General features: G+C 36.9%; 2 protein-coding genes across 3 annotated transcripts in view; one reads left to right on the forward strand and one right to left on the reverse strand.

The window, feature by feature from the left end:
* Kuz (zinc-dependent metalloprotease kuz) overlaps positions 1-20,357 on the reverse strand; it is a 171,268-nt gene extending 150,911 nt beyond the window's left edge. The window contains exons 1-2 of one of the 2 annotated variants that reach the window (XM_076308705.1): positions 20,026-20,357; positions 18,137-19,116 (exon numbers count right to left, since the gene is read on the reverse strand). In XM_076308705.1, the coding sequence (XP_076164820.1) occupies positions 18,137-18,215 (79 nt within the window). In that variant the 5' untranslated portion in view covers positions 18,216-19,116; positions 20,026-20,357. The remainder of the gene's footprint in view (positions 1-18,136; positions 19,117-20,025) is intronic. The other variant, XM_076308706.1, reaches the window with a different exon arrangement.
* Positions 19,890-21,009, forward strand: LOC143146094 (uncharacterized). Its single transcript, XM_076310103.1, has 2 exons — positions 19,890-20,040; positions 20,114-21,009. Exons 1-2 carry the CDS (start codon positions 19,890-19,892, stop codon positions 20,944-20,946), a joined length of 984 nt encoding a protein of 327 aa, XP_076166218.1. The 3' UTR covers positions 20,947-21,009.
* The last annotated feature ends 3,821 nt before the right edge of the window (positions 21,010-24,830 follow it).

A 24,830-nucleotide genomic window follows, 5' to 3' on the forward strand; every position in this document is an offset into this window, starting at 1 on the left:
AACTATTATACGATGCACGGAGTTACGACATGTGGCTCGAACTTCCGACAATAATATTTCAATTTTAAATAAACAGATAATGTCAATTAGACGAAAACATTGTCGTCGAGACGTTCGTTGTAACATAATTCAAAGTGCACAAAGCCAGCTGTGGAAAGTCAATGCAATTGCACTCACATTAAACGTCTGTTAATCGCGGAAATAATAAATCTCACGCGTTTATTACAAATCAACGTTTATTCGATGCGCATAGTTACGACGTGTAGTTACAGCTGTCCATACTATGTATCGATAAGCGCCATTCGCGTTCAATTATTTTATCGCGCGACCAATCCAAGTGGATACCCGATTCGAAATGAAACGGACTCCGAGCTGCGTCGCATGTAAGCTCGAGCAATTGTTCCCGATAGATAAACGCATATGGGCAACCTCGATCGATGGACAAACTCCAAACACCGAACATTTTTTTTTGCAACTCTATCAAGAGTCTTCGCTGTTATTACACGAACAGTTCACGGGTAACTGATGAAAATATAATTCAATCTTTTCGCTGCTGAATTAATTTCACAATTTATTTTTCCATCGTTACACTTCTAAATCTACGTAGAATCTCTAAATGTATCTAGGAACATTTCGAGCTACTCACCAGCGGTTAAAAAGTTAACAAACTATTCGAAATTAACTTCATCGACGAGTTTTTATTAACCTGTACACCGAATATTGGAAAGCTGAACAAAATTGATTTTTTCTTTTCTAAAAATGAATTTTTTATTCGCTTAACGAGAATTTCAATGGCGTTTAAACAATCGAATTTTCGACCAGCTGCTAACAAGCTGGAAGATAGATTCTGTGTAACAAAGGATGACCAATTTCTTAATAGTTGGACGTCGTGAGACTTAGAATCGAATCCAAATGTATTATAAAGTAACAACAGCGTGTCCCGATCCATGAGTTCATCCGCTATTCCTTTTTACAAGGAAATGAATAACTAATGCGGGTAACCCTCCTGTACTTTGAGAATACGGTTTCAATATAACACGACTTAACAAACGTGGCCAACCCTCGTGAAACATAGATTTTCCGTAACACCGTTTCACAGGAGTTTGAGTGGAATTAACAGGGGATTCCCCTTTGTAAGCATAATACAAGCTTTATCTGCTTTCCTTGTAGTTACTGAAAAAGAAAGTGGTAGTTATTTTCAAACGAGATAAAGTAAAAAGCTTTACTCTCTTTCACGGTTAGTTTGCAAAATAATCCAATTGTCGTTTGCTTTGTTCGCAAATCGAGATATTCCTTTGTAAGAGTTTACAGAACAAGTAACCGATAATTTTAGAGTAGAAATATAAAAAAAAAAAACAAAGAAAAGAAATTTTAAATGTTTCCTTTTTTTTCAATGCTACGAATTAACGTCACGTTAGAATTACGTCGTGGTAGTTACTTCCAAACGAGATAAAATAAAAATCTTCACTCTCTTTCACGGTTAGTTTGCAAACGACATTTTTTTTCTGAAAAACTCATTTCACGAGATTCGAGGATCGTTCACTTCTTTTTGTAGATAGGTACGTCAATCTTCGGATCAATTTGTCAATCTAACATAACACTCTGAGAAACTCCAAGTTTTTTCATAATTTGTAACCTTCTACTCGATATCTTTATTTTGGCAAATATTATTATTACGACGAATTCTAGAGTAGAAATACCAAAAAAAGAGGGAAAATTTAAATGTTTCTTTTTTTGCAATGCTACGAATTTGTTACTTCCAAACGAAATAAAATAAAAATCTTTACTCTCTTTCACTGTTAGTTTGCAAAATAATCCTATTCGCAAATCGAGATATTTCTTTGTAAAAGTTTACAGAACAAGTAACCGTTAATTCTAAGAAAAGAAATTTTAAATGTTTTCTTTTTTGCAATGCTACGGATTAACATCGCATTAAAATTACATCCGTAAAAACTAACATTTTATTTCTAAATCCAAAGAATACGTATCTCTTTGACATTACAGTTTCTAGTGAATTATTCTGACTGGCCCTTTTTGATTCGTCGTAGTGATAATACTGCCAAGGGAAATCTTTTAACAATATTTCTCAACAGCGCTGCTCCCATGCCTGTATTCTACAGCCTTTAAATTAACGAGTCAGACGTTTTCGGAACAATATTCGTCTGGCGTCAAGGCACCCGGGAGAATACATTTATCTTGCACATAAAACTTCCCACATTAATTTCGACCCCTTTTAAATTCTCCCCGACTTTTGTCAGCTTTCGCGTAGCCGCCTCCTTTGTCAGAAACATTAACGAAAATGCAAGTTATAACGGACTCCGTAATAAGGGCGGTTAGATTTCGTTTCCGGCGAACTACTTGAGTAGAAGAGAGAAAGAGAGAGAGAGAGAGAGAGAGAGAGAGAGAGAGAGAGAGAGAAAAAGAAAGAAAGAAAGAGAGAAAGAAGTGGCACTGAATCACGGAGAGGAAGAGAACGAGATAGAAAGTGAATAATGGGAGCAAGAAAGCTGAGGGTACAGGATGAAAGAAAATGAAAGAGGGAGGGGGGGGGGGGGGGGCACGGAGTGCGGAGGAATAGGTGGGCTGGGATAGAGAGTCGGAGAGAGATAAAATGAGAGTAAACAAGAACAGAGACAGAGTTGGAGGGAAACGGAGACAGTCGACGAGGACACGGACCAGTTGGAGAGGAACGGAGACAGAGTTGGAAAGAAAGACGTGAACTAGTCGGAGAGGAGCAATGAGTCAGTCAACGAGAACCGAGATGGATAGACAGAGAGAAGCAAAGAGACAGAAATGAGTTAAGAAAGAAACAATGCTTGAGAGTTGGAAAGAAACGAGAGATCTCTCTCTTTCTCTATCTCTCTGATAGAGTTGGAAACGGAGATGGACGTTTAGAAACGAAGATAAAGTGCCAGAGAGAAACGGAGAGTGAAACAAAGGAGATAGGGAGCGGAGGAAGATAGGAACGACGGAGAAGAAAGAAAGGGAGGGAAAAATTGGGTGCAGCTACGGATAGGGTGAAGTTGAATCCCCCCCCCGATATTATTTCACTGGAACGATACGTCTTCGTGGACAAGATAAGCAAAGAGGAACGGGAAGCGGGTCTCGTTCCACCTATGCGGCACGTACCGGAAATTTATAATGCCCCGGTGACTATGTCCACGACACTACCGCAACACCTTCGATTGCACGTACGACGTTGATGTCTCCTACAGTGTGTGTGTGTGTCTGTGTGTGTGTGTGTGGCAATCGCCATATGGACGCGGAAAATTAACTTGTCCCGATCAGCTTCCTCGACAACGTGTTTCCTCGGCTTTCAGCGTGCACAGTAACGCTTCGAATCGAGATAATGGCTATTCGAGGAATATATTCACTGTAACGCACGTTCGCGAATTATCTTACCGAAGGCTGCAGGATGCAATTTGCACCAGAAGTCGTTAACGCGATCCTCCGTCTGTTGCGAATTTCAAGATTCGAGTAAACGTGAAATCCATCGCTGTTAACGGGACGGGAAAAAAATAACCAAGGAAAAGAGAATTTACCTCGAGGGAAAGAACATCACGACGAAGGACACCTTTTTTTTTTATTCTGAAAAACTCGTTTCACGAGATTTGAGGATGTTAATACAGTGTTAATACATAACTGTCAATCTAATATAGACACTCTGGGAAACTCCAGGTTTTTTCATAATGTGTGATCTTGTACTCGATGTATTTATTTTGGCAAATATTATTATTACGGCCAAGAAGATTTTTTATTTTGAAAAACTCGTTTCACGAGATTCGAAGATCGTTGACTTCTTTTTGTGGAATGTATATGTCAATCTTCGAATCACTTTGTTAATAATATGGAACACTCTGGGAAACTCCAGGTTTTTCCATAATTTATAACCTTGTACTTGATGTTTTTATTTTGGAAAATATTATTATTGTTACGAATTCTAGAGTAGAAATACCAAAAAAAAAGAGGGAAATTTTAAATGTTTCCTTTTTTTCAATGTTACGGATTAACGTCACGTTAAAATTACGTCGTGGTAGTTATTTTCAAACGAGATAAAGTAAAAGGCTTTACTCCCTTTCACGGTTGGTTTTTTGAGAAAAAGCTGAAAAACTTTTGAAAAACTCATTTCACGAGATTCAAAGATCGTTAACTTCTTTTTGTAGATAGTTACATCAATCTTCACATCACTTTGTTAATACAACAACTGTCGATCTAACATACTCTAGGAAACTCCAGGTTTTTCCACAATTTATAACCTTCTACTCGATATCTTTACCTTGGCAAATATTATTACTACGACGAAGGACATTTTTTATTCTGAAAAACTCGTTTCACGAGATTCGAGAATCGTTAACTTCTTTTTATAGATAGTTATATCAATTCCCCCATCAATTTATTCATACAATAACTGTCAATCTAACATAGACACCCTAAGAAACTCCAAATTTTTCCATAATTTATAACCTTCTACTCGATATCTTTATCTTGGCAAATATCAACGCCAAGTAAAAGGCAATATGATGAACTTTATAAATCGAATTTCTCGAATCTGTTAACCGTACCCTTTTCTTTAATCGACTACATAAATAATACAAATTATCTACGTATAATTTGCGTTATCTACGACCAGAGCCGTGCGAACATCGCGTATTTATATTTCGAACGCTGTTTCGAATTAAACGAATTATATGTCCACAACGAGTCGATAAAATTTCAAAGTCCTGTTTCAGCTACCGATCGCGGCAGCTACCGATACCGGTCGACGAAATAAAAGGAGAAATTATCTTGGCTCGTTCGAACGCGTTCCTTGGCTTCTACTTGTTCTGTCCACTTACGCGCGCTTTTCTTCGCGCCTCGGTTAATTCACAACTTCACTGTATCTCTTCCGGCGACTATATACGTATAAGTGTTCGTAACATCTCCCTCGGGTCTGGTCCTCGTGGGAAGCTCAGAAGCAAGGGATTGCTCGGTTACACTCAAGGATTTAAGTCGAGAACAAAGGATCTCTTGTAGGGTAGGCGAACGACGCCGCCGGCATGGATTTCGATTACGAGATAGATAGGATTCACATCGACTCGAGATTGTTCACCAACCGGCGAAGAACTTTTCGGCATCGTCCCTTGACCGTTAAATCTACGGTTTGACTAACGTAATATCGAAGTAAAGAGATTTCGGACGCTTACCAGGCGAAACGATTAACTCCGTGTATTTTGGTAAACGGTTTACAATTCGAGGCCAAATCGGAGATAATAAACGCAAAAATTTATTATTGAGTCCTTCTATCCTTTACTTTGGTTACTTTCGCTCGAAATTGTTGATATTTCGTTCGTTGAAATGGCTGATAAAGCGAAAATTGACGATCGAATATTTCAGGAGCTGATTTTGACTAACTCTCGTAACCTGTTGTTCAAGATTGTTTGTTCGGTACGATGGAATCGCGTTTTATAAAAAGGGAAACTATATATTTACCACGTAATTGGATAAACATAACTAGAACTTACAAGAACAAGAAACCTCTTTATGGTTTCGAGATGACTTTTTATGGTTTCGAATACTTGGCTAATGCATTATGCAGTCACTAATGGTATCCTTCAAGAAAACCAAGAACGAAGAGAAAAGACAGTGAGATGTGTTTATTAAAATGCATTTCATCTGTCCAACACGAATATTATAAAAATTACGAAGATTATATAAATATCATGGAAAAGAACGAGCAAGGTAGAACTACGAGTTTACAAGAATGAAAATATTATGTTTTGAAGATAAAAATCGTGTGCAAATTGTATTTTATCCTTGAATCTATGTTCGTCAATTTTTCCAATAAAACCATATTTGTTTGCGCAAAAATTATCCACAGTTCTATTTTCATTGCACGTAACACAAAGTGTCTCGTAAAGGTCAGTTGTCGAGTCGGTTATCTCCACGTATATTACGCTTCTTTTACAAACAAATTGATCATTTGACGCATACATTCCCGAGGAAAAACCCCTATGACACACGTAATTCGTCCAGATATCGTTGTAATTTTTTAATTCATGTGCAAACGAAAATTCCGTTTAATATCTAACTTTTTTTGATTGCTTAGTGTCTCGAAAAAAATTCCAAAAATTTCAAGAATCTTCTGACGGTAAATAATAAGAAAAAAAAATTGAGAATAGGAAACAGAAACATCGAAACTTGCGAAAAGCGCAAAATCTCTCGTTGCTGTTCGCGACAAGATGTTCGAACGATTGCGCGATATATTTTCACCGTGCGGTAATTTATAAACAAATTTTTTACGCATAACTTCGCCGATGGTACGGTGAATATATCAGGCGGGAAAAATGCGATGTTATCGGTCGGGTCGGTAGAAAAGTCACGTTTGAAATAATCGTCTCGAAGTGGAAGGAAATTCCAAGTACTCTCGGATAATTACGATACGGCTCGCTCAATGGCGGGCATTAAAATTTATTGCCGAATGAGTCACAGCAATTTGTTCGCGCATAGAACGAGCTGCTAAACGACTTTCCGTTCCCTTTACACTGTTCTTGATTTCGTTTCGATGCCCTCCCATCGTCGTCAAAAATCCTGGCCGCCCTTCCGTGCGATTGAACACGAGATACAAAGGTGTTCTTGAATCTGACTTTTCACCGTGGCTGCAAACGAATGAAAAAAAAGAAAAAAGATCTACCGAGACCGTGGGAAAGTTTCCTCGCTTTTACGAGCGTCTGTAACGAATGCGTGCAACACTAATCGTTACAAGATTTTCCTCGTTCAACGCGATTCAAGCCGCACACGATGACCAGAAGTAAGTTTCCAAGGAAAGTTTTTTTTTTTACGAATAATCGGGCAATTTTTCGAGTAAAAAGAAGTACACTATCGAAACACGAAACGTTTCTAGATCGCGCGGGATATTTCGAAGAAAAGTTTCAACCTTCTCGATTGATGAAACTTCGTAACTTGTCGAATCGTGGAGAAATTTGTTAAGCAATGGAAGATTCCATACAGAGAGTTGCGAATTGGAGTCTTTTCGATCGACCAATTATTTTCTTTCGAATAAACAAAGATTGAAAATTGATCTTCTGCACCGACACCTATCAATCTTGCAACAATGTTGTTCATATCGCGTCATCGAGGAATTTAACGACGAATATTAACCGTTTCTGCCAAGTTACAATATTGGAAAGAAGGTACACGATATAAGTATCTTCCAGTTTCAGAAGGTACCAACGTGTTAGTATTCTCGAGAATGTTTAATAGTATAAATAAATCGACTGCTCGCAAATTGGAAAAAATACCTGCAAGCAACAACGAACAATGTCCCAATCGCAAATCGATCCTATTATTAAATTGTTCGCGAAGTAATGCAATGTCTCTGATATGTAAAAGTATCGCAAGCATTCGTCTATTTTGGCATAAATTAACAGGAACGAATTTGTGGTAATACGTTTAAGTATGCAATTTATCCATAATTGTATATTGTATTCGATTATTCTGAAAGTAATTTCGTTTTCCAAAATGGAGAACATATAATTTAATAAAATGTTCGTACACTGTAAAAAAAATCGTGTTTCATTTTCACCAGCTAGAGAACCTTCTTATGGACTCGATATTTCCACGAAAACGAACAATACTGTATCGAACTATGATCAAATGTGTTAGGCTCGTCGCGTGAGGGAATCCACGTAACAATTAGACACGAAACACGTGGAAACGACGAACGAACGTAAGAAACGAAGATGTCGCGAACGTCTTACGCGAGCCTGCACCACGAACCTTCGAATGCACGGGATGCAAGTATGCATGCAATTAGATCAACGTCTAGAGAGAGAGTAATCGCAGGAGGCGTCGATGCGCATGCATGGCTGAACGTGTATTCGCGCATGATACACATCGAGGCACGCAACCACGAAGGACGGAAGCATTTCTCATTCCCGTTATCGGTTTTTCACTTGCTCTATATTTCACTTCGCCTCGTGACGATAAAATAATCGTGTATAAAAATTATAAATAACGCGTTGCGTGGCGTTACGTAACGCTGCAAAAGAACGTCGGGTGAAACCGCACCGTGGAGCCGGATCGAACATTTTACGACCACGAACAAAGAGCGAAACGTTAACGTGGGAGATATTTTTTATTGGGCGAATCTTTCAAACGTTCACCGACTTGTTACGTTCTCGATTCTCGGGATTCCTTCCCTCGAAATTAACCCTTCGCGCTCGAAACTTCCCCGATACCAGAAACCAGCACCTCGTTGAAATAATTCGAATCGTGTGATTTATTTAAAACGGTACATTTTCGTTTCAACGTTTCGTATACGTATTGTTCGCATCTTACAAGAAAGGGGTGATTGAATTTTAATTTCAATTCCGAACCACGATATGGTCTAACGAATCGGGGAAAGTACACCGAATTAGTTTTCAAAATAATCCAATTGTCTGCTTTTTTCGCAATTAGAGACATTTATTTGCAAGAGTTTACAGAACAAGTAACCGACAATTCCAGAGTGGAAATATCCAAAAAAAAAACGAGAAAAAGGAAAAAGAAATTTTAAATGTTTAGGAAGGAGATTGAAGAAAGGAGTAATTGAACTTTAATTTCAATTCCAAACCACGATATGGTTTAACGATTTGGGGAATGTACACCGAATTAATTTGCAAGATAAACCAATTGTTTGCTTTGTTCGCAAATCGAGATATTCCTTTGCAAGAGTTTACAGAACAAGTAACCGATAATTCTACAGTAGAAATATCAAAAAAAAAACAAAGAAAAGGAATTTTAAATGTTTTCTTTTTGAAATTTTACATGTAATCTTACATGTTATGTATCACTGCTTTTTCAAGGGCTTAATGGAAAACTGCATATATTGCTGCACTATGAAGACGTAAAAAGTAAAGATTGGTATGTTCAAACGGAAAAATTAAAAGTGGAAGACACCAAACTAATTATTTTTGCGATACATGTAGTCGAAAAGGACACACAGGACTGTATTTTGGAGACTGTTTCGAAAGATACCACACGATGGAGAACTATAAAATATAATTTTTACATAAAAACGTTACATTAAAACACATCGTTGTACGAACATATATCCAAAGTTCGCAAAAGAATGAATAAATCTTGTTTGTCCTTCGTAATCTTAAATGTTATGTATCGCTGTTTTTTCAAAGGAAATTCATTTCTATCAGTACGACATCCATGTAAATATCGTGTGCAAGTGACTCGATAGTTGCGCATCAAGAACAATTAAGAAGCAATTGGTTAATCGCCAGATGCACACCCTCGGCTCGCGGATTGTACACCGAGGTAGGTTTCTTCGCATCGATAAAGAAAATGTTCACCGTGGAAAGTTTCTTACGTTACTCGCGCGAAGATTTTGTGCGCCAGATAATATTGTGACTAATGACAGCCGTGCCACGAATTATATCTAAACGAGAAAACTTTCGTCCCTGATACACAAGTTTAATCCGAGGCTCGCGCGGGCTCGGGAAACGATAACGCTCCGAGTATCAGATATCGGTGAATAAACGTTAATATCGGTGATAAAAGTATGGCCAATTTCCCTGAGAACTACCCGATAATAAAATAGCCAAGTTCGGTGATCGTCCCAGGGTCTCGCGAAAATAAAAATTGCCCGCGCCGCGTATTTTCCACGGTGCGGCTTACACACTCGGCTTTGAACCGACGATAAATCAGACGTCGATTAACGAGCTACGGGATAACTTCGCGTTTCTCGGCCTCGAACCAACCGGTGAAGTAAGAATCTGGCTCGCTTCCAAGAGCTTTCCAATCGCCTTTTTCCACGGGTATGATCTCCAACTTCTCAGCTGGACGATCGTACATCGGGGCGCGATAACGAAAGCTTCGCGAACCGGAACCGCGACTTCGAGATACTTTGTCCGGGAACGTTGTTATCTTACATCTTCGACTTCTCTCGGTTAATTCCACGTCACCGGAGGAAGCTACGGAAACGCGGAGAGCGATGTTTCTTTCTTTCTTTCTTTTTTTTTTTCTTCTTTTTTTCTCGCTGAAAACAGTCACTTTTTCCTTACGGCGGAATTAAAAAGCACTGGTCTCGCGCAAGGTTTCCATTGGCACGAGAAAGAGAGAAAGAGAGAAAAAGAGAGAGAGAGAAATCTCAAAAAGACCTTACAACCCCGCGCGGAGAACTATCGCATGCGTTTGCATATCCTTAGGTAAACCCTCTTGCTCCTTGAGCCAAGCTGAATAGCGGGCTTGTGCCAGGAATGCCCGAGTAGAAAGTTTCGGGGCGACCACCTATATCCTCCGAACACGGAATACCTTAGAGATAAGATCCCCTTGATTCGGGAATTCTGAATTCTCGAGGATCCTTCCATACCCCTATCCTGAAATTCCTACTAAAGTTCATCTTACTGCATAAATATCCTGGACAAAGGCGATATTCTCGGTCACTTTGAGACGCTGGACTAACGATAAGTCGGGAAACGTACGATTTCGACTAAAGGGTGTTGGTAAATATTGGATTCTACTATTTTAACTACACGAACTTCGGAAACACGACTGTTACAGCACGCACAACGCAACGTTCGATTATTTTTCAACGATCTTGAATCATCTTGAACAATGGACTAACGATAATTCGGGAGACGTACGATTTCGACTGAAGGGTGTTGGTAAATATTGGATTCCACTGTTTTAACTACACGAATTTCGGAAATATGATGACTGTCACTTATATCTAAAAATCCAAACGAACTTATTTGTTTTCAAGGGACACTTAAACCGATGACAGTCATTCTTTTGTAGATGGAGGCCTTTGTTTTCATATATCCGATATTTTTCTTACATATTTTCTAATATTTTTAAAATGTATGCAATATCGATCTTAAATGACTCAGTGTTCAAAGTGATTCAAGATCGTTGAAAAATAATCCTGAAATTCCTATTGAATTTATCTTATTGCATAAATATCCTGGACAAAGGCGATATTGTCGAGAAAACTTACAATTTCAACTAAAGGGTGTTGGTAAATATTGGATTCTACTGTTTTAACTACGCGAACTTCGGAAACACGACTGTTACAGCACGCATAACGCAACGTTGGATTATTTTTCAACGATCTTGAATCATCTTGAACAATGGACTAACGACAGATAATTCGGGACACATACGATTTCGACTAAAGGGTGCTGGTAAATATTGAATTCTACTGTTTTAATCGGGAGAAATTTAGAAACGCGACAATCGTCGCGTTTAATCCGATGTTAGTCGATCCTTTTGTAGGTGGAGGTGTCCATGTCTTCGTTTTCGTATATTACTATATTTTTTTTACGTATTTTCTAATAAAGCATCTTAACCCTTTGAACTCGAGAGGAGACCCTTGGTTATCACTCGATTCATTTGTCTTCGTTTTCATGTATCCTATATTCTTTTAAGTATTTTCTAATAGAGGTGTACCATTCATTTCGGTGTACTTCTTTCAATTGGGGAAAATTTTGTGACTCGAAATTGAAATTGGAAATTAGATATTACACTCTTCTAAGATGTAAACATATGTATGTTAAATATTGAAATAAAAATGAACTCGAGAGGAGACTCTCGGTCACCACTCAACTCGATGTACTTCTTCCAATTTGGGAAAATGTTGTGTCTTGAAATTCAAATTGGAAATTAGGTATTACACTCTTTCAAGATGTAAACATATGTCAAGTATTGAAATAAAAATGAACTCGAGAGGAGACCACTCAAATCAGTGTACTTCTTCCAATTAGGGAAAATTTTGTGTCTTGAAATTCAAATTGGAGATTAGGTATTACACTCTTCTAAGAGGTAAATATACGTATGTCGAGTATCGAAACAAAAATATTAGTAAATTGTAAAAAAACATATAGGATACATAAAAACAGACTTCCATCTACAAAAGAATGACTGACATCGTTTTAAGTGCCCCTTGAAAACAAACAAGTTCGTTTGGATTTTTAGGTATAAAAGCGATGCAAAAATCCAATGGATGTACGAAAGTGTGTTCGTGAGAACTTTTGATCGGAATATAAATGATAAAAGTATCCAGGATGGTGCCCAAGGAATGTTGTAAAATTGCAAATCATGATTCAAGGTATAAAAACCAACTAAACAGCTGTATAGTTTCAATGATCTAAATTCCAAGAACCTGTTTCCACGGAGTATCTTGGGAATGAAATCGAGGTAAACCTCTTGCGTATTACTTGTCATTAAACGACGTACACGGGTCAGAAAAGCAATTACTTGAATCGTAAAGCAATTGTACGTAAGCAATTGAGTTACATAAGTCGATTATTGTATTATTATTAGTTACATAACTAAGAGTACAAAAATACTGCTAAAACTGTGACGGAGGACGAACACCGATATTGTATCGACGTTGATTATATAATAGAAAACGTAGACCAAAGTCGCGAAAAAGTGATAAAAAACTAAATACATAAAGAACTAAATATATAAAGCTCGTACGATGTATAATAATCAGCATACATTGAAACACTTGCTTCAAATTTGAACAATGTAATTCTGATCGCGTTTAGTCCAACGGATATATTATTTTCAGCAATTTACCACAACCTGCACGTTACAGTTCAGGGCACTGACCGTTGAAAAACTTTTTCGTAACTTATTGTTTCGAAAAAAAAAAAAAATATTATGTATGGAGTTAAAAGTAACCGAGAAAAATTTTGAACCTGTCTCGTAACAAACGAATGCTATGGACGTTTGTGATTCATGGAGAAACACTTTCGTCTCTCCACCTGTATCGTGGATGATGAATCGGTAAATAAGCTATTTCAAAGAAACGAGTCCAACGAGGTAAAAGTGATGCAATAAATGGATAACGACTGTTTCGTCACGTTTCCGTCGCAAATCCGTCCACTGTGGAAAGAACAGTGTTCACGGCCGTGTCTATCGGATCTAGAGTCCGCACGAAAGCACTGACCTTACGAAGACCCTGTTTTGCGGAATGTTCTCCTTTGTTATTTCCAAACTTCTATTTTCATTGTGGAACTACTCGCACCTTTGCACCTTGATTTATTCTTCGCAAAATTCTTTTTTTTTTCATTCGTCAAGATTCATCGGATTCTTTATTTTAAAAATATTGAAATAAGGATCTTTGTTTTAAAGATATTGAAATAAGGATCTTCATTTTAAACATATTGAAATTTATTATATTCGATATTCTATCTGATAGTCCGACTTAATTGTTTGAATGGCGCATCTACTCTCACAATGTCTCATTCGTACAATTAAGTCGGACTATCAATCTGAATATCGAATATAATAAATTTCAATATGTACAAAACGAAGATCCTTGTTTCAATATCTGTAAAATGAAGAATCCGATGAACCCTGACTTATGAAACAAAAAAAAGAAAACTTCGCGAAGAATAAATCAGGGTGCAAAGAAAGGGGCGAAGAGAATGGATATGCTTGTCACTCGATACAGGTGAAGCCTTTGCGATCCATTACACAGGATGTTAGCGGGAAGTGTTTCGGACGCATTTATGAACTATGTAGATCCTCGATAATTGCAAGAAGACGATGAAAATACCTGCAAGCAACGAGATGCGTGCAACAATCGAGGTTCACCGATCCAATGAGAAGGATCACCATTTTACACACCGTACGTGTACTAGCTATGGTCACTGTTAACTGTAACTTTTACAACACATTTTTAATTTTAGCTCTGTCAACAAACGAAATATTCGATACAGCAAAATAATGTAACACCCGATACGAATTATTTATTTAACCTCGGTCGAACGAAATTTCTCCTATAAACAGTGCTCGTTAGAATAATAGATAAATTGTAATTTCGCAATTTCCTAAAATTATCCGCAACGGGAGTATAACATATTACAAATGCCAAATTCATTAATGTCGCAACGCACCCTATTGTTACGTTAGAGTAATAAGAGTCCAAAATTGCCAATACCGGTTGAATAATCACGGTTTGTTGCTACGTTAATTGCAATTGCAAATTAAAGACCAAAGGTGGCTAATTAAACGCGGTATGCAACTTACGTGACAAACTTAATTTGTTAAGACCGAAAACTGTTACATGGAGTTGTTCGGAAAGTCGTTTCGTTTTCCAAAACGGGGAGTATATAATTAAATAAAATGTTTACTCTAAACAAAATCGTGTTTGAAATTTTCACCAAAAAAAAACGAAATGAGTTTTCAAACAACCTAATATTTCGAGGACTTGGTATTACACCGGTATTTATTTCGATGTTGGCCGATAATTTGTATAATGCGTTTGATAAACAACCCCTCGACCACGTTATCAATATTTATCGATGTTGCAACACCTCTGAATTCTCTGAATATGCAACCACGTTCTGAAACTGGTTTGCATACTTAGATACTGCAATTGCGGATACGATTCGATACGTTTCGTTAAAATTTTAAACAATCGATGCAAAAGAGACAAACGAGAACGTAAGATCTCTGATGTAGATTTACAATCTACAATCTACGTAAGAAATCTGATGTAGATTTACATCGTTGCGAACGTTTCAGGCACGACGATGCACGATTAACCCTAGATTCATAAACTATTATATTTACGGTTACATTGTTCATAAACATATGTCTCTGATACACCTTACTTTTAAGGTCACCTAATTTAAGTATCACGGGAGATATTAATAAAAAATCTACAAATATTAGTTAGAAACAACTTTTATTGACAATTTAAACATGAAAAAAAAAAAATTGTAAAAATCAATCTGAACATTCTAGACACAAACTACGCATGTATTTGCATCTCTTTCGCGTCACGCGCTGTAAGAGTTCTTTTAGCCGAGGGTGTACGAGAGACGTGTGTTTATGAATCTAGGATTAAACAAATCTGGAAATTTAGATTACTCAAACACAGGGAAACTGTACAAGTAATCGCCACGATTGCTAAAATTTTAAACAATCGATGCAAAAAAGAACAAACGAGAACGTAAGATCGGTAGATTTACATCGATGCACGATTAAACAAATCTGGAAATTTAGATTACTCAAACACAGGGAAAGTGTACTAGTAATCGCCACGTTTTCTCTCTTTGAGCATTCGCTGTTGGTTTGAGATAGATAGTCGGCGCGCTCGCGAGTAACTATCACCTACACACATCGGCCACGGGCCCCTAATTGGGACTTCCGGCGAAGGTAATTTTACGAATTACACTACGGAGAAGAGGAACTCTCTTACTCGATCGAACACAGAAATCTTGCCACGACCGCTGCTCGACCGTTTACGAACGAAAATCTCCCAACGAATCGTCGATTCGAGTTAAACGCAACAGAATAAAATCAACGTTAAGAGACCTGACCCAGACCTAACCTAGACCACGAGTTCTATAATACAAATTTCAAATTGTTCTCTTCGATTTCTCCAAACTTCGTCACTCGAGATTCGCTCGAATCCTCGTACAAATCTATCGAAGATAAAATCGAAAATGTATTATGTACTTAATGGACGAATTGTACACGTATAGACCACCTTGAACATCGCAAGCAATTGTGTTCGTAAAACGACGAACGTGAAACTTACCCAGCTTGATTATTCTCGAAGCTGAACCTTTTTTTTCTCTGTTTTTGAAAATCGAGTTTCACACGGTGGTTCGTGTTTCATCTCGAATTGGTTCCTTCGAATTTTCCACGTTACAAAAGAAATCAATTACATAAACCTATACCTAAATTAAAACCATTATGGCTTCGTGCAGTGATCTCGTTAGTTTCGTGCTCGTTGCAAGCAAATTGGACCGACAGCTATTCACTGCTGACACAAATGACCGAACAAGGATATTTTTCGGTACTTGATCTAGCTATGAAGTTTCGTAGAAATCGGTGCGTGTCGTTTCGTGTGGTTCCCTTGTGTGCATTCAATACATCGAGGGGGGGGGCCAAAGAAGGGGAGATGGTACCTTCAACGTACGAGAGATCCAAGTCGACGCGTTCGTTGACTTCGTCGTTTAAAGTCGATCGGAAAAATATTGTAAACTTGAAAATTTTATAAAATGGATAAACAGAATGGTATTGGATGCAAGAGAACAAGAATAGAAAGATTTATAGTGAAGATTCAGGCGACAGGGTTAGGTATAATACAAGGAACGAATTATTGCTTAAATATAATCAACTAACCTTCGATGGTCGTTGATCTCGTATTTTAGAAATAAGTATGCTTGACCAATTGATTTTTCGACTATAAATGCCATTCCTCGAAAAATTGAGAAAAAGAATTTGGCGAATTTGTTAATATTAAATTAAAATACCATTCGAGAGATGTGTGCTTATATTTCAAATAAGTGAAAATACAAAAGATAGTAATTTAATTTTGGAAAAGAAGTGTAACGCTGATTCGAATTTTTTAGGTGTGATTATTACCCGCGAAAAGTTCAATCTCGTCTTTATTTTTTAAAGGGAAATTTATTTATTGCGTATACACTGTTGCACGTTTCATTGGACGTTCAACGATTCGTTTAACGAGGTAAACAAAGTTTATTTCGATGAAAAGTTTATCACACGTTTCCATCAATATTGATAAATATCGACTTTGGTCCGTGTCTTTAGTTAATGTTGTAAAAACAACCGAACTGACTTACGTTGCTTTGTTTATATTTCCGTAGTATTTACGTGTCTCCGGTTTGGTAATATTACACTGCTGTCGTATAAAATTTGTGTTACTAACGAATTTTGAATAAGTAAATAAACGAGATATGTAATAAAAAAGCGTACGAAACTAAATTAACGAAAATTTAGTACGTTTTGTATTTGGTTTCCCTTCTGCATGATTTTCGTTATCGGAAATACAAGTTTCTCGATTGAAATGCTCCAAGGAAACCTTTTATTAACAAAACAATTCAAACGATATGTAGATAAAGAACCGTTATTCTAAAAGTCTTGTTTTCAGAGGGAAACAAGTTGAATACACTATTTTATTTACATAATCACGCTACAGTATGCAAGGAAACAACATAGAAAAAGTAAAGTTCAGAAACTTCACTTAAAAATGTAAAGCCAATCTTGAGGCACGATTAAAAATCTATACAACGAACGAAAGAAATTGCTTGTATATTTTACACCGCGAAAACTTTGGGATTAGAAAATAATTATTATTTTCAGCAAGATAACAACACTGAGTACTCATTGATTTTTGTATAAAGAAAATTACTAAGAAGCTCCGCGTAAAAAATCACGCATGAATTATCAGCGAAGAAGCACCGTTGATTAATAATAATTGCATAGCAACAGGGGAAAATTTGTACAGGAACATCTTCCTCTTGAATAAAAGTATGTCCAGACTAAGGAGAGCATTGCAAACGAGCACGAACGAACTAATGTGAACAACACGAACACACGAACTGGTATGACGACACGAATCGCACGAATACGCTCGTCGAGTGCGAACATGTTCGAACCTGTCTGAACAGAATCGAACGCGTCGAACGCGTTCAACCGCTTGACGGTAAATAAGAAAAAAATCCTATGATCGTTTAATGGACAAACCTATGATGATCGCCGTATCTTCGCTTTAAATGGAAAAATAAATATTTTAAAGTGTTCATGTACAAACGTCAGTCGAAAAGGTAATACAGTCCCGTATAAATGTCTGAAGATGACAACGAAAACTCTTGGCTAAAATGACTCACAAAACACGTAACACGATCGCCTTATCAATTCCGCTGAACCACATGGATAAAGATAAACAAAATTTTAGATTGCTGCAAAATAAGAGAAACAATCGGAGTAAACGAAACGCGGGATTTACACTGTGTTCTGATACGAGGGAACGTTGTAGCGTGACACCGGGCAGCCGTTTCGTTTCGAGGAAGAATGAAAAACACAAAGATTTTTGAAAAGCAAGCTGTGCCACTTGCCTTTCGTTTCAGAAGCATCAAAGAGAAACGCGCGAGACACGCTGGTCGTGAAAGGATGATTCATGAGACGAACACACACGCAGTCAGGCAAGTACACAGATGTACGGATATGCATATGACATCGAGCCAACAGAGAACATTTCACGGACCAGATGTTGAGCGTCACAGGGACCCGGTATTCTCGCGGGGGACACTGACGTATCAATAGATAGATTCTAAGGGAACATCGGGTCCGAAAAATCGCGTGTAACCTAGGAAAAGTAAAATACGTGCAGACTTACCGCTCTCGATATAAGGTACCAGCAACAGCAACAGCAGAAAGGGAACGTATCCGTACGTGTCACTGATCATCGTAACCATATTCTCTCTCACAGTCAGAAGCCGCTGTCTAGGTATTGGCACCACCTCGCGCGTACGTGCGAACAACAATAAACAAAACAACGACGCGACGACGCGAGGAAGTAGCGGTTTCGAACGGTAGTCGCTAACAGTCGCAACAGGACACGAGAAATCCAATGCGACGAGGAAGAATAACGCTGGCCCTGTATATGCGAGAGCTACGTGATACCCGGTGATCGAAGACGAGCCGATATTACGAATATATTCACCACTCAGCTTACGTGCCACCTAGACAGCCTAGCACACACTCGATTCCGATTTCACAAACGTTACCTTGTAAACGCGCTCCGTTGTTCGCGCGCGCGACTTTTTCGAGCAGCCCAATCATATGCGAGGCACAGTAACCAGAGGAAAATGACGAACGGCCACAGCACACGATATACGGCACGGTACACGGCACGTCTCGACTCGGAGTTAACGAACTTACGCCATCGTTTTCCAGGAATATTATCACTTTTACGCGGACGGTCCTTACCACCGACGATCCGCCCCTCGTAACCTTTTTTCTGGCGCACGCTATTCGTCTCCCTCGATCCTCGTATCTTTCTCCGTTGCTCGTTTATCCGCGTAGCCTCGCAAGCGTCCTGCCAGCTGACCGCTTCTTTTCTCACACTCTTTTACGAAACGACTCGAGATTTAGCAGACGCATCGCAGCAGCAACAAACACACACACGACGTTGGCCAGTCGCCACCATCGCTACTGGCTGTTCTGCCACCGCAGGAGCTTCGACTTTCCTGCCATGTTCACGGTTTGCTATTCTTTCGCTCGAAGCTACACCGCCAGATGGCGATATTTACCGCCGGGCTCAGTGGCCATTGCTGTCTCGTACCAAGATAACGCGATGCATTTCGGTGGCGTCACCTAGCGACGTGGACAAACATTTCAAAAAAGCATTCCTATATTTTTATTGGATGTACGATTTGTCTATGCATTTAATATCGCGTAAATACACAAATTTTCTACACATCTCATTGTCTTCCATTTCCGTTTCTATTTCGGTAATTTAATCATATTAAAATCAAAACTTACCACGAAAAGTTGTTTATAATTGTTGAAAATTTAATACTTGTGTGCTAATAAATCACACGTACGTCATAGTTTTCAAAATGGAAAATTGTTTAACTGATATTTTAAACATTAAATTGAGGAAAATCACTTGAAAAAAATTACCGCAACCTTTCGTAGGGAATTTCTGGTTACACGAGTGATTGAACTTTCGAGCACCCAAAACCCGGGAGTTTTAAATACTAAACATGGATTTAACTTTTCTATTACAAACTCAATTATTATAAAGTTATCGTTTATAATTCTATACAAAGTAAATGTATAAAAAAAAAAACTATAACAAACAACTAACGAATCCTAGTTTTTCTGTTCAGATTCATATGCAAAAGGATTATACAATTTATAATGACAAAATTAACCTCTAATTAACGGTGAAATTAATTATAACCTTTCGATATGCGAAGAAAGTAAGGAACACACACGCGTTCATATGTGATAAACAAATCTCACTATATATTTTATTATCATCAGATGCAGATTAAAATTTATGTAATGCTATTCTATTTTGAACATACCATTCTCAATGAATGGAATCTATCTAACGAAATCGGTTATATACATATGTGAAAATGCAAACTGTACGCGATTCGATAGATATTTCAACGAATCAATTTAAACATACAGATCAAGCTACCGAAAATATAGTAAGAAATGACGATGAGACGGTTAATTCGACACGTACGGAGTTAATGAACCAAAACATACCTTCGCAAAAATCGAGTAAGTTTCATGTATCAGAGATAACGGCGATGTTTTTTAATGTCAATCAAATAGTAACTGCATTTTATGACAGCGCAGACATCTTCTAAGGAAAAGAGAAAGAGAAAAAAGCGAAATGCAGTCACCGACTCTGTTTCGAACTCTTCGACTGGACGAGTACAAAAGTCGCTGGGTGGGTGTTTTAGATGGTTCACACAATGTTGCAGGAAACACAAAGCTAAAGAAGCCCCAAAAAAGAAGAGGAAATCTCTCTGGAAATGCCTGAAGCAAAAACGTGAAAAATGTAGAGAGAAAAAACGAAGAAAGCGTATTTCTTCAGGGAATTTAACTGTAAGCAACACTTCGACAGCCGAGAATCCGCGTTCTGTTGGAAGTAAAAGAAAACGACACAAGAGGGCTGGAAAGACCGCGAAATTCGAAGATGCTCAGGTTGACACGCAAACAAATCCGACGGATCATGATGAAAAATTAATGGCAGATGAAATTCCGAAAGAAAATGTTGCCGATTTCACGAAAAGCTGTTGTTATTTGTGTGCCCAAAATACAATGGCGATTGCAGCGGCAATTGCTAATAAGGTAGAGAAATCTAACATATCGATTCAGGTTTCTGCTTATTTTGAAAGAAAATCGACGTCTGTTAAAAATTCTTCAGCACCGCATCTAAGAACGGTGCAATCATCTGTCAAAGTAAAGATGCACGACATGGGTACACTGTATCCGGAAGAAAAGAAGCCGAAAAAAGCGAAAGGAAAATTCAAAATGAAGAAGTTGAATAATATTTTGCCGAAATTGAAAGTTCAAAAACAACCAAAAGTGCAAACTGTTGGTTGCGGAACGGACAAAACGAGACGTGTACCACAATGTAGGGCAAAACGCAAACCAAACTGCGTAAGGGAAAATAAATAATTGTAATTTCTTTTACAACAAATGTTATTGAAACTTAAACTCTTTTGTCCTCTATACATTTTTGATAGAATCTATAATAATCAAAATATAATCCTCAAGAGGGAGTTATAGAACAGTAATCTTTTTATTTGTACCTCAGAATTTAAAAATGAAACTTAAATCAGAATGCACTGAAATAATATTTGCATTCAAATGATATTGTTTACAATAACTGATAATTCAGCTAATTGCATATATCACTATCCTTTAACAAAGAATAAGTTTGTTACAGATAGTATGTTAAGTCTTGTATAAATGGTTTTATACTTGCTGCATTTTGCAAAGAATGAAATAATAAAAACCAATTTAACTTTCAATGGTCAATTTTACCTTTTCAAAATGACTTAAGTCAAATTTTACATTACAGCCATCTTATCATATCATTCAGAAATTTAATTATTCATATTTATTCACAATTTTAGTAATTACTTCCAATATTTAAAGTAACATAAAAATAAAACATACATGTACTGTTATTCGATTTAATATTCAAATACTGCAGTACTTGCATAATTATTGATCTAGATATTTATCTAAAATAGTATTGTCGAAATTTCTGGTATGAAAAACTATAGTAATATTATATGCCTGAATATTTTTTCCACATAAAAATTGAGTCTAATTTTGCCATATTAAAACAATATTTGGTAAAAAGTGCAATGAATATGGATATATACACTACACTGTTCAACAAATTGACATCTTCTACCTTGTAATAACTAGTGGATGATCCTTGTAGAGCCCAAATAAGAATCCAGAAGCCGAATTGTTGTACCCCCCGTTTTCATAAAACACGAGCTCCTGTAAAAACTCTAAATTTTCAGAACAAATAAAGTATTATATGAAAAGTAAAAACATTAGAAAGTTCTAATTGGTCTTAAAAAATTGTGGTATATAATTCATTAATAGTATTTGATTGTAAATAGTTATAAATTAACGCCAAAGTTTTAAAGTATCGATTTGTGTAGTTTCTCTGCATTATTTTTGCACTTTTACAAAAAGTTCTTTACCTAGGTCGAAAACCCTACTTACTACATTTTCAAGTATTCAGCAATTTCTAATGAAATTTCTGTTGAATGAAATTGATTAAGATATACATTACAGTTTGGTGATTGGTATCTACAAAAATGTATGAAAGAAAAATGGGCAGAACACTCAAATATATAAAAAAAAAAGTTAAACCTTATTTATACAAAGTCGATATTCCATTGAACACCTTCCAATGACATTGGTTACGCATAACGTAATCTACGACCCAACAGGTTCTACGACCCTGAAGAATTGAGCCAACAAATAGCAAAGCACTTGGCAACAAACCGCTACACTCTATTGCCAACAAATATTTTTTTAGCCAGCTTAAAATGTAAATCGTTCCAACACTTCTACTGAGCAGTTTTTTCTTCAGAAATGTTTATAGAATCCGATTATGGTTTGGGTTTCTGTCCTACATAGAGAACTTTTCGTAAAAATACAAAAATAATACAGAGAGAATACACACATTGTCACTTTTAAACTTCGACATTAATTTATAAGTACTTAGAACCAAAAACAATTAATAAATTATATACTACTATATTTGAGAAACTCTCCTCTACACTTTAAGACAAATTAGGTGTTTCCTAACCTTTTTATTTTTCATATAATACTTCACTTTTCTCGAAAATTCTGGGTTTTTACAAAAACTCGTGTTTTTCGAAAACTGGGATTGATGCAGTAATACAGATTCCAAATTTTTTTATTTAGAAAACGTGGCTCTACAAGAACTGTTTACTGGTTATTAAAAGGTAAAAAATCACGGAACCTATACATAAAAATAACCTATACATCACAAATGTATCGACTTATGTGGAACAATGTTTTCGCTACATAATAAACAGTCCTCATTCGTATAAAAAAAATTTATTTAATTCGTTTCGTACCAGCTCTATTTCAAAGAATAAGAACTCTAACCTAATTATCTTTAATTACATTTCGAAAAAACCGCAGTTAAAATACCAAGAACATAATGTTGACTGCATTTCACTTTCGTGTACGAAGACTTTCGTGGGCCACTGTCGATTCATTACCATGATAGTTCCAAAAGGTTTGTCACGTCGCAGTTAATAGCATTGTTGTTAAAATAAAAATCATGCAAAATGGGAAACTAACCACACACACCCTAGTGGCCACTGCGGAGAAGCGGCCATGTTTGTAGAAAAATAATTCTACTTTCTGTCACAAGATACTGTCACCATCCAATAGTACCTTCACGCGACATCTTACGGTAGAAAATGAATTACTTTGCTTCAAACTTCGGCCGTAGATGGCAGCACCACACGGGCGCGCTTTAGTTTGCGTTGGAAAATTCTAATTTCTGTCACAAGATACTGTCACCATCCAATAGTAACTTTAGGCGACATTTTGCAGTAGAGAATGAATTATTTCGCTTCAAACTTCAGCCGTAGAGAGCAGCACTTCACAGGCGCGCTTTAGTTTGTGTTGGAAAACATTGTTGATGTATAAATTTCTTATTATCGGAACAATATTGTGCCCTACATGTCATAAACGTATCGAATTGATAACCAGTTTTGTTTTGAAGAATAACAGTTGTAATTTAGTTATTTTTAATCACATTTCGAAAAAAACGCAGTCAAAATAGCAAGAACATTATATTGACCGAATTTCACTTTCATGTACGAAGACTTTCGTAGGCCACTGTAGATTCATTACCATGATAGTTCCAAAAGGGTTGTCACGTCGCAGTTAATAGCATTGTTGTTAAAATAAAAATCATGCAAAACGGGAAACTAACCACACACACCCTAGTGGCCACTGCGGAGAAGCGGCCATGTTTGTAGAAAAATAATTCTAATTTCTGTCAGAAGGTACTGCCACCATCCAATTGTACCTGTAGGCGACATCTTGCGGTAGAAAATGAATTATTTCGCTTCAAACTTTGGCCGTAGAGGGCAGCACTGCACGGGCGCGCTTTAGTTTGCGTTGAAAAACACTGTTGCCGTTTAAATTTCTTATTATTGAAACAATATTATGTCCTACACGTCGCAAACATATCGAATTGATTACCAGTTTTGTTTTGAAGAAAAATTATGTAGTTTAGTTGTGTTTAATTACATTTTGAAAAAAATGCAGTTAAAATAGCAAGAACAGTTAAGTTGAACGAATTTTGCTTTCGCGTACGAAGATTTTCGCGGGTGAATCTAGATTCGTTATCGTGGTAGTTTTAATACGATTGTCACGTCATAATTAACAGGATCGATGTTAAAACAAAAATTATGCGAAACAGGAAAGTGACCACATACACTTTTGTATCCATAGCGGAAAAACGCCCAAGTTTGTAGAGAAATAATTATTCTCTACTACTAGACACATAAAAATCCTACCCATGAACGGATTCTGTAGATATTCATTTCTGCTTTTAAATTCTTATTTCAGAAGTATAGCTCTACAAGGATCACCTACGGTTATTGAAGGGAAATATTTGTGTCAAACATTGTTACCTGAAAAAAAATGAGTAGGTAAAATAGCTCTAACATGATTGCAATTGCTACTTAATTGGTAAAAATATAAGTGTACATATTGCTTGTCATATTCAAAACAAATATTACAATAAATATTGTCTGAACAAACATAGTTCATTTTATATAAACGTATCAGCACCAGGTTAGATCGTCTTAATTAGACAGATAGTGATTGTTTCTCCCTTAAAGTATATAAACAGTTAAATTTGTCAAGAAGAAGTTAACAAGTTCTTTCTTATACCATTAACTTGTATATTTTAAAATATAAACAGTTGCTTCTTTATAATTAACATAATCCAAATATTGAGTTTATATAAAATAAATTAT

The sequence above is a fragment of the Ptiloglossa arizonensis genome, chromosome 4, assembly GCF_051014685.1.
Source record: "Ptiloglossa arizonensis isolate GNS036 chromosome 4, iyPtiAriz1_principal, whole genome shotgun sequence".
In the NCBI taxonomy this organism is placed as follows: Eukaryota; Metazoa; Arthropoda; class Insecta; order Hymenoptera; family Colletidae; genus Ptiloglossa; species Ptiloglossa arizonensis.

Excerpts from the sequence above, each read along its gene's own strand:
- LOC143146094 (XM_076310103.1), top strand. The coding sequence starts at position 19,890 with ATGCAAACTGTACGCGATTCGATAGATATTTCAACGAATCAATTTAAA. Across the intron at positions 20,041-20,113 it reads CATACCTTCGCAAAAATCGA|CGCAGACATCTTCTAAGGAA; the intron begins GTAAGTTTCATG and ends ATTTTATGACAG.